Source organism: Biomphalaria glabrata, chromosome 5, assembly GCF_947242115.1.
Source record: "Biomphalaria glabrata chromosome 5, xgBioGlab47.1, whole genome shotgun sequence".
Taxonomy (NCBI): Eukaryota; Metazoa; Mollusca; class Gastropoda; family Planorbidae; genus Biomphalaria; species Biomphalaria glabrata.
Genome location: NC_074715.1, coordinates 18437699 through 18451869, shown reverse-complemented (window position 1 = coordinate 18451869; position 14171 = coordinate 18437699). Strand labels below are relative to the sequence as shown.

Genomic DNA, 14171 nt, shown 5'->3' with positions numbered 1-14171 from the left:
GCTGCACAGTGTGCAGATACTGGCTCCTGATTTTTCATTAAGATTGACTACCATATTTGGGTAAGGTGCAAGGCAACGAAGATTTGGATTCAGGGTTTTCATTCATCTAGGTGGGTAACCAATCAAGGCTAATGAGCCTCTCCTGCTCGAAGCTTTCTGGGTTATTTGCCAGTTGTCGGCCTTTGGCAATTCTCCTAATAATGAAAACAATTCGATACTCGAGCCACTCTTTTATAGCCAGGGGTTAGACTTGTTGTCAGAGGCTATTTCAGACGCAAGCCGTTGGAAGCATTACACATTTAGTGGCGTGCTAATATCTATTACTATTAAAACTTCCGTCAATAACAACCTTAAGAAACCTACACCTAAGGCCTTAACACGATCTTAACAAAAATTACTGTTTCTCTTCCTTATCTGTGAATACAATTTAGAAAGTCTGTTTATTTTCCCATTTGACATTCATTCAACTGCCAGGTGTTTTATACCGTCTTACCTGGGTTTCTCCCGAATCCAGTCTTTATAAAGACATGTCCTTTTTTTTCAAACATTTGGTAACAGACAGTTTCACTTCTGTGTTGTTGTTTTTGTACCAGTCACACTCGACTATTTAAAAGTAAAGACTGCATTTTGAAAAGTCTGATTTAAACGAGAAATGTTAAAATAGGCATTTATAAAACTCCTTCCCATTGAAGACGCTCCCACTTATAACAATGTCAAGGTCACATTTGTTCAGTACTCACCATTCGTACAGTAAGGGGGGTTGTCGTAACCTAGACATCCCAGAATGCACTCTCCTGTCACAGTGTTACAATCACCATGAAAACAGTTGCTGCAGGTACTGGAGCAGTTCACTCCCCATCGCCCCTTGGGGCACTCTGAAAATCGATACTCGTAGAAGACATATTTATATGGTGAATAGATAACTATGTTCTAGATAAGTATGTTCTAGATTTGTTTATCTTTATTCCGTTATTAAGTGCAGACATTGCAGACAATCTGGGAAGTTGGAATTCTCATTTAAATAGAATGCACGATAAAAGTCTCTAGCATAAAGCACACATACACACACATAGACACACATACACACACATACACACATACACACACATACACACACATACACACACATATGACATGAACAAAGATAACAAGCACATCATCATTGCTGCATATGATTACATCAAACGTATTCGTTGAGTTAGCCAAGAAATCTAGGATTTGAAGGAGAAATGATGTAGAGCGTGTTTAGTGAAGGCCCCCCTTATAAACCTATATAAACCTACAAGTTCTTATTAATTGTTTTACACATGTCTGTCATTGCACTGCTAATATGCCTTGATTCAGAGAAGCGCGGCTACAAGTTGAATTTTTTTTACTTTGAATTAGAAACGACATTTTCTTAAGATTTTATTTACTGATGAATGAAAAGCAAGATTAGTGGATTTATAAAGACTGAATTCTTTAGAAAGCAGCAAAACTTTGATCTACTAATCAATGATAAGTTCATCAGGAGCGCTAAAACAAGAGTTGAATTCTAGGTATAAATTATAAAATTAAACCATCTTAACTTATTATTAAAGGGTTACTGGAATTCTCCTGAAATTGCAAATTATACGAAAAAGTCATGAAAATCTCCTGAAATTATTAAAATCTTCTGAAAAATCGTGCAAATCTCCTTAAAAACAGACAAAATTGTCATTTCGGGGTGTCATTCAATATGGAAAACGTCAATCCTGATCGCGATTAAAAAAAAAACAGCATTGTCAGCTTTCATTTAATAAAAATGTGATAATAAGGCGAATTTAAACCAAAACAAGAAATACAAATACTTAATTTACTTAAATAGTCACTGGCATACAAATATAGATCTAAATGTATCCCAACCTCTTCAAAAAATCAAAAGCGATATTTTGCTAGTCGATGGTAAATCTAAAAGGCAGATCTGAATGTTTATCAGCTTTTTGTTGAAAAACTACTATCTACTGTAGATGGCTGGTAAAGTTAATTTGATAGTAATTTTGTACTTTGTAAAGAATGAATAAAATACAAAGACGAATTGAGTTTCTAATACAAAATCTTAATTTTCGCTTATTATCCTTATCCCAACCCAAAATAGGCCCCGCGCAATCCGTTTCTCATAGAGCCCCGCAATCTGTAGAACCGGCCCTGATGGGAAGGAAAGCCTGACTTTTTGAATAATTGTTTCAACTATTCAATTAAAAATGTGCTTAATAGTAGTTTAATGTGGTCTCTATTTTTGTGCAAACCAAATTTATGATTGTTTATTTGTTGAGACGTCTCTTGAAACTCTAGCTTAATGTTAAGTTATCTTACACTGGTCTGAATGAAACCAAGCGCTCTGTACGGAATGTTTTCAAGCAGATACAAATTTGTTACACCTGTTTTTTTTTTCATAAAACAATTGGGCTAATGGTTAATAAAGACAAACATACCAATTAGATTAGAATAGACTTACCAAAAGTGCAATTTGGTGGATTGGTATAGCCCACACAATTAGTCTCACACTGACCACTATGAACGAGACATTTTGATGGACACAGCTGGTCACAAGAAAGATTGCAAGCGAGACTCCATTTCCCAGATGGGCAGTCTACATAAAACAAACAGACATCAAGGGATGCAAATTAATACAGACATTTAAAAAAGACAAGCAAAAGAGAAAGGATAAAACATATATCTTATAAATTACAGAAACAAAAAGAGATAATTACACCATACGCTTATACATTTCTTAAGCTAGTCTTGCATCAAGCAGACGAGTACAACTCGACTAAGTTATTGCTTTTCTTGGCCACTGTATCCAGCTCTAACTGCTTCAGGAGAGAAATACATTTTATACAAATTTATTCTAGCAGGCTATATGGAACACAAGAAGTCCCTTTATCTTTGTGTCTTTCACAGTATTTTATTAGGTTTGTTTTTCTTTTTGTAAGTTATGGACAATTATGGTTCAGTCATAGACATATATATGTCTATGGGTTCAGTGTTTTATACATTATTGCCATTTCTTTTTCACTGCTATTTAACTTTTTAGACTTCTGTATTGAGGATTCTCTAAAATTTATTTATTTTACTATTGGTGACAAAGTAGAAAAACACCAAACTTTGGGAGATGAGTAGACAGAAAAATATAGAAGTGCAGATCTTAGAGAGGAAGTGGAGATGTATTGGTCATACCCTTAGAAAAGATACCAGCAACAGAGCTAGGCAGGGCTTAGAGTGGAACCCCTGGGAACAAGACGCAGAAGAAGACCAAAAAGAACATGGTAACGCAGTGTACTTGAAGAAGCCGAGAGGACCGGGAAGAGCTGGGAAACCATAAAAAAACTAGCAAGTGACCGTGGAGAGTGGCATGTTTTTGTCGAGGCCCTATGTTCCATGAGGAACTCAAAGGAGTGATGATGATGATGATGACTATTGGTGTTACTGTAGTCAAATGAGAAATATTCATTTGTAATAAATCTCGGGTATAACTTACGACTGTTTTAGTTTCTTAATGTTTTCTTGATACTCATTTCATATACTTAATTGTGACCTTTACCATTGATATCCCACAGCATTGGTCTGCAATAGTTAGACACAGAGCGCATACAGAACTAAGGGAGGTAATCTCATGCGTCATTAGGCAGAGTTGTTTCTAACTTACCGCCGTAAGCTTCCACTTCACATAGTGTCAGTATAAGCTCACTCGATGTTGCTTGTATGGTGATACGTTTGAGTGGAAGCGTTGGACTATTTGTATTGACGTAATATTTATCTGAAATAGATTTCCGAGGATCTGTGTAATTCATCACAATTCTGTTCATGACATCAAAAGTCTGTAACAAGAATCCAGCGAGTCTTCCCTGATTATCACCTTTTTAAAAAAATAAATGTAATCACTTGGATATGGTACTATGGTTACATGTTCTAATTTGTCTTATCTAATATTATATGTAGAGAGCCAGACTTCAGGAAGGTTGAATAAATAAATAACGTACGAATTTCGAAAAACTATCACCTAAAATATATATATATATATATATAGCGGATAGAGAAATTAAAACAAACACAAGCAGACAACAGTTTTGTCAGTATCGGTCCAGCTTAAAATGTAGATCACAGTTAGGACCACGTATTTTAAAATGTAAATCACAGCTAGTACCAAGTATCTTAAAATGTAGATCACAGCTAGTACCACGTATTTTAAAATGTAAATCACAGCTAGGACCACGTATTTTAAAATGTAAATCACAGCTAGTACCACGTATTTTAAAATGTAAATCACAGCTAGTACCACGTACTTTAAAATGTAGATCACAGCTAGGACCACGTACTTTAAAATGTAGATCACAGCTAGTACCACGTATCTTAAAATTTAGATCACAGCTAGTACCACGTATCTTAAAATGTAGATCACAGCTAGTACCACGTATCTTAAAATGTAGATCACAGCTAGTACCACGTATCTTAAAATGTAGATCACAGGTAGGACCAAGTATCTTAAAATGTAGATCACAGCTAGTACCACGTATCTTAAAATGTAGATCACAGCTAGTACCACGTATTTTAAAATGTAGATCACAGCTAGGACCACGTATCTTAAAATGTAGATCACAGCTAGGACCAAGTATCTTAAAATGTAGATCACAGCTAGTACCACGTATCTTAAAATGTAGATCACAGCTAGTACCACGTATTTTAAAATGTAGATCACAGCTAGTACCACGTATCTTAAAATGTAAATCACAGCTAGATCACAGCTAGGACCACGTATCTTAAAATGCAGATCACAGCTAGTACCACGTATCTTAAAATGTAGATCACAGCTAGTACCACGTATTTTAAAATGTAGATCACAGCTAGGACCACGTATCTTAAAATGTAGATCACAGCTAGGACCAAGTATCTTAAAATGTAGATCACAGCTAGTACCACGTATCTTAAAATGTAGATCACAGCTAGTACCACGTATTTTAAAATGTAGATCACAGCTAGGACCACGTATCTTAAAATGTAGATCACAGCTAGGACCACGTATTTTAAAATGTAAATCACAGCTAGATCACAGCTAGGACCACGTATCTTAAAATGTAGATCACAGCTAGATCACAGCTAGGATCACGTATCTTAAAATGTAAATCACAGCTAGGACCACGTACTTTAAAATGTAGATCACAGCTAGGACCACGTATATTAAAATGTAGATCACAGCTAGGACCACGTATCTTAAAATGTAGATCACAGCTAGGACCACGTATATTAAAATGTAGATCACAGCTAGGACAACGTATATTAAAATGTAGATCACAGCTAGGACCACGTATATTAAAATGTAGATCACAGCTAGATCACAGCTAGGATCACGTATCTTAAAATGTAGATCACAGCTAGGACCATGTATCTTAAAATGTAGATCACAGCTAGTACCACGTATCTTAAAATGTAGATCACAACTAGATCACAGCTAGGACCACGTATCTTAAAATGTAGATCACAACTAGGACCACGTAACTTAAAATGTAGATCACAGCTAGTACCACGTATCTTAAAATGTAGATCACAACTAGGACCACGTAACTTAAAATGTAGATCACAGCTAGGACCACGTATCTTAAAATGTAGATCACAACTAGGACCACGTAACTTAAAATGTAGATCACAGCTAGGATCACGTATCTTAACATGTAGATCACAGCTATATCACAGCTAGGATCACGTATCTTAAAATGTAGATCACAGCTAGATCACAGCTAGGACCACGTATTTTAAAATGTAGATCACAGCTAGGATCACATATCCACGTGAAATAATGCTCTTCTCCTTAATCTTCGGCCACAACGTCAAGCATTACAATCATTTTTAGCGGCTCCAGAAAGGGGAAAAGACGCTATTAGTTTTGTGTCCGTCCTTCCGTCCGTCCGTCCCGTTTAGATCTGGTAAACTAGAAAAGATATTGAAAATCTGACATCATGATATTTTAGTCCATTCAAATTTCTGATGCAACGGCTCCTTTTTGTTTTTAAAGCGAGTTTTTTTCATAAAAATACACCATTTTTACAACTATTCACTATTAATAGTAACAAACACAGAGGACTATTTAGTATGGGAGATGACTATTTACCATATTTTTAACACATTTATGCAAAATGTTTAAGTTTGTTGTATTTTTGAGTTCTGCCATACTAACTGTTACATTTACGAAAAAAGTTTATTTTTTGTTTTAAAGAGAAAAATCTATGCAATATACATATAAGTGGAAAATAATTTAGAACAACAATTAATAAGTAGTTTTTCATATTATCCCGTGAACTGTAACCTACACACATACCTAGGTCACGGAACTAAAAGGATTATTCTTCCTATTGCGGAAATGTTTTTTTTCCCTTGTGACTTCGCATAAGAGATTGACCCTTGGCAACACAATTAGATCAATAAGTTAATCATTATATACAATTAGATCATCATTATATGATATCAGTTAGGCCAGGTTCACATTTAGCTTCATCTTCACTTTCACCTATCCCTTGGTCTGCTGCACCGTCGGGGCACCACACCGGATCTGTCAACCTTCTTTCTCCATTCTTCTCTGTCATTAACCTTTGATAGAATTTCATTATGATATTCTTTCTGAAAATATTGCAACCTGCTTTTTTACCTGCCTGGGTGGACCACTTCGAGGCCGATTTTGAGTTTGTGTTTCCACACAAACTGTCTTTGTAGCCTTGTTATATAATCAATCATTAAATAGTACACAATATTTTTTTATTTTAATTTGTTAAAAAAATTGAATTGTTCATCTCTATACAATTTACATATATATATATATACAGAGAGAGAGAGAGAGAGAGAGAGAGAGAGAGAGAGAGAGAGAGAGACATCTGTTGTGTAAATGTAAGATCACGGACTCTAATTACAATGTAAATTTCCGCATAGTTTAGTTAATTAGTCACACATTACTAGCAGTGTAGTTTCAGTCACATTGTTAACTCACCTCTGTTGACCAAGATAAGTCTGTAGACTGTGTACACTTCTCCAAATGTCAGAGTCCATCTCGGGGACTTGTCACCTACATATGTGTGTGTGCAGCTGAATGGCGGCTTATCGAGGAATATGTCTACTGAATTCCCGTCCACTGCGTTCTCGGGAGACATCAAAGTAGAATAGTTGCTTGTCTGACTTGCATTCTGTTTCAAAGCAACATTGCGTCCTGAAACATGCACATAGAGTAGATCTATCAGATAGAATGTAGTTGTAGGCTGTGACCCACTAGTGGATCCAGAATTTTGCAAGGGGGGGGGGGGCGATTTTTTTCCAAACCCAACCCTAACGCTCAGTAAACCTTAACCTTATGTATAAGTGCTTATATATATATATATATATTTATATATATATATTTTTATATATATATATATATATATATATATATATATATATATATATATATATATAACAGAGAATAACAAAAAGTGGTCATATTACAACTGGAGCAGTGTTTCAATCTTCGCAAAAGAAAAAGTCGCGTTGGTGGCCTTTCCTTTGTCTTGCGTTATTCACTGCCAGAAACGCATTCTCCTGACATCTACCTGTTCATTATTCATCCTATTAAAAAGGATCTTTTGAATAATGTTTTACTTGAAACATATTCTAATATGAATGTACAGGTCCTTACTACATTGCAAATACAACCGATTTGTTCCTTAAAAAGATAAGATATCTCGCATATTTAGATTAAGGCTTCGAGGATCGCCGCCGAAAAAATAATATTCGAAAAATAATATTAAAGAAAGCTCATTTGTAAGTGAACCAAATAAATTCTACTCTAAATATTTTTTCATTTTTAGGATTCGTATACTAATTGTTAGATTTCTTTACTAAGATTCGTCGGCCGAGTGGGTGGGTGGGGGCGATTACCCCTACCGCCCCCCCCTCTGGATCCGCCAGTGAGGCTGTCCAACTCACACAGTGAAGATCTGTCACATAGCGTGCAGATTTAATTATCATATGGGCTATAGATTTAACTATCACTTGGGCTAAAGATTTAACTATCACTTGGGCTAAAGATTTAACTATCACTTGGGCTATAGATTTAACTATCACATGGCTAAAGATTTAACTATCACTTGGGCTAAAGATTTAACTATCACTTGGGCTATAGATTTAACTATCACTTGGGCTAAAGATTTAACTATCACATGGCTAAAGATTTAACTATCACTTGGGCTAAATATTTAACTATCACTTGGGCTATAGATTTAACTATCACATGGCTAAAGATTTAATTATCACATGGGCTAAAGATTTAACTATCACATGGGCTATAGATTTAACTATCACTTGGGCTAAAGGTTTAACTATCACATGGGCTATAGATTTAACTATCACATGGCTAAAGATTTAATTATCACATGGGCTAAAGATTTAACTATCACTTGGGCTAAAGGTTTAACTATCACATGGGCTATAGATTTAACTATCACATGGCTAAAGATTTAATTATCACATGGGCTAAAGATTTAACTATCACATGGGCTATAGATTTAACTATCACATGGGCTAAAGATTTAATTATCACTTATTGCTTAGTTCTAGCTATCAAACAGATTCTAGATCTATCAAACAGCCAATGTCAGTAATACGAAGGTAAGAAAAGATGGTTATACAAATAATAACAAATATTAATCAAAAACTAAATAACTGGTCGTGCGGTTTGCGCACTGTACTGTCGTTCGGACATATCGATGGTCCCGGGTTCAAACCCTGCCTGCTCCCATCCCCCGTCGTCCTGCAGGAGGTTTGGACTAGGAAATAGATTATCTTGAACTATGAAGGAACATCCGAAACATGTCAAACATTTTACAAAAATATAATGGAAACATATTTAAGCTACGACCTTTTTAAGTCTAAATATATATGTCAGCAGCTGTTTTACTTAACAAGTGACACATTGATGATATCCCTTGAGTAAAATGAAAAAAATACTTACAAAAACAGAGCTTAAATGGAGTGAAATATTATTTCATTTTGAATCGATAGATTCAATAGATCTAGAGCACTAAATTTGTACGATTAGACATTTTGTTTTTATAGTTCGAATCTGAATTCGAGGCCTCGATTTTTCACATTGAAAGGCCGATGCATTAGCCACTGCGCTATTCAAGTACTTATGAAAACAGAACATTTTATAAGTAGGCCTATCTATTGTTAGATTCCAATTTTTAGCCAACGACCTAATTCTCTCCACAAGTCTTATCTACCCATTAGCTTAGTACATTTTCTTATTTCATTAATTTAATAATTACGACTATTTGACTAACTACTTGGTTAATGTTTTCATAGATTCGTGTGTTGTCATTAACAATTAATAATTGCTCAAAGTTTCAACTTGATCCGAGAATGAGAAATAGGAGAAAGAGCGGCGTGTAAAATATTCCACCCCAGACAGGAAGACCGATTGAGTTAATATAAATTTTGAAAACAAAATGTCGGATCTAGTTTACCGCCATTGATGTAGACAGAGCACAAAGACCAGACTCCTTGACCTTCCAAAATCACTTTCCACGTGGTCTGAGAGAGGTCGCATCTGAAATCGGCGGTCAGATTGTTGACCACAAAAAATCTGGGCTGATTACAAAAAGATGGTATTGATTGGTTTAAGTTGTAGATAAAGCTGACATTGACTTTTGTTAGGACGGCTGTAATACAAAGAAAAGAACTTTGGTTAGATTAGTTGTTCGCAAGCTTTCAAGTTCATAATTTACATTTAAAAAATCATCTATTGAGATTTCATTTTTGTGTCGGATTTTTCATTTTACCCATATCTTATCTTATATGATACAGACGTTACTTCAAATAAGAAGATGATTACGTCCTACGCGTCATGCATTCAGTCATGCACATTAACCAATGACCTAAATTCTGTCAAGTCACTGGCTTCCCTGGCTGGCTCAGGCAACCCATTCCATGCTCTAATAGCACTAGGGAAGAAGGAGCATTTGTACAAATTTGTCATAGCACATACAATGATTGTATGGTTGTATCTTTGTGTCTTTCTGAGTATTTTATTAAATTTTGTTTTTGTATTTGAAGATTATGGTTCAGTGTTTTATGCATGATTGCTACTTTACTTTAAAGTCTTCTATCCTGAAGGCTTTCTAAACCTTTTGTGTATGTAAGTGTAAGTGTGTGTGTGTGTGTGTGGTCTTTTATTGTTAACTTTTTTCTTTTTTCACTCTTTATTGACATGTATGTTTGGGGAAAAAATTCAGTACTCATTACTTTCAAAACTAAAGGCTTACTGTTTCCCTGTTTTTAAAAACTTAATACTTTCCCCTAGAGACCTATATCCATTGGCGGATCCAGAACTTTAGAGTGGGGGGGGGGCGATTTTTTTCCAAACCCTAACCCTAACGCCCAGTAAACCCTAACCCTATGCATAAACGTGCATACAGCATATATATATATATATATATATATATATATATATATATATATATATATATATATATATATATATATTCGATATATGAGAATAAAATAAGACTGTTAGTCAATGTTCGGCGAAAAAAAAACAGAACAAAAAACAGTCATGTTGAGGCCTTTCTCTTGCAAACTTGGGGGTCTGGGAGAGCGCTTTAAGCTTCCTCAGTGGGGTTCGGGGCGAAGCCCCGACACCCAAAAGCGTTTTCTTGCATTTTTCACTGCAGAAACGCATTCTCCTGACATCTACAGCTCATTATTTATTAGTGGGCCAAAAACGTTTTCTTGCATTTTTCACTGCAGAAACGCATCCTCCTGACATCTACAGCTCATTATTTATCAGTGGGGTTCGGGGCAAAGTCCAGACTCCAAAAGCGTTGTCTTGCATTTTTCACTCAGAAACGCATTCTCCTGACATCTACAGCTCATTATTTATCAGTGGGGTTCGGGGCGAAGCCCCGACTCCAAAAGCGTTGTCTTGCATTTTTCACTGCAGAAACGCATTCTCCTGACATCTACAGCTCATTATTTATCAGTGGGGTTCGGGGCGAAGCCCCGACTCCAAAAGCGTTGTCTTGCATTTTTCACTGCATAAACGCATTCTCCTGACATCTACAGCTCATTATTTATTAGTGGGGTTCGGGGCGAAGCCAAAAACGTTTTTTTGCATTTTTCACTGCATAAACGCATCCTCCTGACATCTACAGCTTATTATTCATCAGTGAGGTTCGGGGCGAAGCCTCGACGCTAAACGCGTTTTCTGACATTCTTCACTGCAGTAATGCATTCTCCTGACCTAAAGCTCATTATTCATTCTATTATAAAGGACCTTTTGAATAATGTGGAAAAATATTCTAATATGAATGTATAGTCCTTTAATACATTGCAAATACTACCGATTTGTTCTTTGAAAAGATAAGATACCCCACATATTTAGATTAAGGCTTTGAGGATCGCCGCCGAAAAAAAAAATATTCGATCAATAATATTCAATAAAATTCAAGCATAAATTGTGAGTTATAGTCCTAAATTTATTTCACTAGATAGAGTAAAGGTTGGAAAAAGTCGACTAGGAAAAGGTTATTTGGCTTTTGAACTCATCTCAACCGTGACTGTTATATTGAAAAATTTCGTTTGAATTATAACTTTTCCAAAGCAAAGTCTTTCTAAAAATAGTTATGATAAATTCATGTGAAATTACACAAACTCCAAACTCTCTCTGAAAAGGGGAAGGGCGTTAAAATGAAAACGATTAATCCTCGCTGCTTTTTATAATTTTCTGCTAATGATTGCATTTTGCATTAAAGAATAGGGGTTGGGCGACTCGATATAAGAATTTACTTTATAGCATATATAAATTATATTAGTGACAGATTTTTAAAATTTTGTCATTTCTTACTATAATACAAAAAGAAAAAGTATTGGTTTGTCCGTTGGGGGGAAGGTGATTGCATGTATCGCACTTCCACCTGTTTATATTATATAGATATTCGACTAATTTTGATCACATACTATGATTTCTCCATAAAAGTAGGACCGCCCCCCCCCCACTCAAAGGGTTTAGATGGGAAGGGCAGTAGAGGTATTCGCTCCTCCCCTTCCAATCGGCCAACAGGTGAACGACATAATATAAAGACCGGTTAGAATAAGAATAACAAGTTTTAATCATATAGATATTTAATTGATTCTGTTAGCAATATGTGATATCTACGAATAAATAGGACCGCCCCCCCCCCCACTCGAAAGTTTATGGTGGGGGGGGGCGGATTGATGCCATCGCCCCCTCCCGACCCTACCAAATCGGCCAAAATACTAGAAGGGGGGGGCGAATTAATCTAAAAATAGGTTGAAATATAAATAATTAGTATATATTATTAACATAAGTAATAAATTCGTATACAAATTGTGTGAATTCTATACTAAAATTCGTCCGCCCCTCCTTCGGCGATCGCCCCTACCGCCCCCCCCCCCCCTGGATCCGCCAGTGCCTATATCTATCGTGAGTTTTAACCTCCCGAGAACGGCAGCATTCTATCTAGCTGAAGATTGTTTTTCCTTTTCCATATAATCTATCAGCACAGCTGGTATTGCACACTAGTTGTTAGTGGACACTATTAACACCATAGATGGTTGTGCACACTATAGTACTACAGCTGGTAGTGCCCACTATAAGAAACACAGCTGGTATTGCACACTATTAGCACCTCAGCTTTTATTGCACACCATTAGCACCACAGCTGGTATTGCATACTATTAGCATCACAGCTGTTAGTGCTCAGTATTTATCACTATAGCTTTTATTGCACACCATTACCACCACAGCTTTTGGTGCACACTATTAGCACCACATCTGGTAGTGCACATAATTAGCACCACAGATGGTAGTGCACATAATTAGCATCACAGCTGGTAGTGCACACTATTATCACCCCCAGTAGTTAATGCTCACTATCTTTATTTTGGGGAAAAAAAGAAGTCGAAAGGCAATCATCATTTCACTTCATGCTAAAACCAGAGCCACCCCCCACCCCCCACTATATAAACCCTTCAGCATTGTGTATGTGTGTTTGTGTGTTAGAGTGATACTTTTCTTTCTTATACTAACAGGGATGTCTGACGACAATCCTGAGCCATGTGAAGTAGACGCTGGTAGTCCACTGGACGGCCACTACATTTCTGTCAGTCAGACACGACGTGTCATTGCCGTCAGTGAGTATGTTGACTGTTTGTGGAGTACTGATATTGCTGACAACGCCATCTATGGCTAAATCTCCTGAAGAGAGAAACAATAAACAAGTCAATACACTTTATCCATGCGGTGTATTTTAAACTAAAGTGGGGAAAGAAATTCGCGTCGCTATCCTAGGAGTTACGGTCATTTAAAACAAAATATGAACGATCGGCTTGATAATTAATCACCTAAAGACTAACACTACAAACTACAATTCAATCTATTAAACATAGATTCTAAAATGCTTTCTTTTTAAAAACCTGGTTAGTACAAATGAATGAAAAAAGTCATCAGTGGCGTAGCTAAGGATTTGGGGGCCAGGAGGCTTGACTTTTTAGGGCCCCTGCATTTGGACATTCGACATCATGACTTGAGATAATGCCTTAATATTTAATGTAAAAACAAATTTCGGACACCCATTTGGGGCCCCCTCAAGCAAACGCTTAACCAATCAACAACTGATAAGTATATAAGTCCAATATCTTAGGATTTCATGACATTGAAACCTATTTTAAAATTAGGGTCATAGTTTTAACAATCTGGTTGCGAATGATTTTGCTTAAAAATTCTTTCTTACGATATTGACACTTGTAACCAAACCATCCTCTTTCGCACTCCTCGCTGCCATTGCAGGCCCCGGTGGCGTCACATTGGGCGTTGTCACGACAATGACATTTATACTGACAGCTGTCACCGAACCATCCAACATTGCAGGCTGTGGAAAAATTAATTTATTTTTTACAGGCTTTGAGTTAGACTTTTCTGGAGAAAGCACATGATTAGTATAGAGTGCTTCATTAAGTTCATGATTAGTGTGGAGTGCTTCATTAAGTTCAAGAGAGTTGTCCCTTACAAGACTGGGAGGGGTAAAAGCGGATGTAGGCCTCATTTTGTTACATCCCTATTATATATGGTTCCTAATAACTTCCTATACCGAGATGCTTTAACGCATCAGCTGTGC

At 36.3% G+C, this 14171-nt stretch overlaps 1 protein-coding gene across 2 annotated transcripts in view; it reads right to left on the bottom strand.

Annotated features, from left to right (window-relative positions):
* LOC106067448 (receptor-type tyrosine-protein phosphatase alpha-like) overlaps window positions 1-14171 on the bottom strand; it is a 62485-nt gene that overhangs the window by 42609 nt on the left and 5705 nt on the right. For both annotated transcript variants that reach the window (XM_056028849.1, XM_056028850.1), the window contains exons 2-8: window positions 13788-13925; window positions 13085-13252; window positions 9501-9695; window positions 6995-7210; window positions 3668-3877; window positions 2477-2611; window positions 741-875 (exon numbers count right to left, since the gene is read on the bottom strand). In XM_056028849.1, the coding sequence (XP_055884824.1) occupies window positions 741-875; window positions 2477-2611; window positions 3668-3877; window positions 6995-7210; window positions 9501-9695; window positions 13085-13252; window positions 13788-13925 (1197 nt within the window). The remainder of the gene's footprint in view (window positions 1-740; window positions 876-2476; window positions 2612-3667; window positions 3878-6994; window positions 7211-9500; window positions 9696-13084; window positions 13253-13787; window positions 13926-14171) is intronic.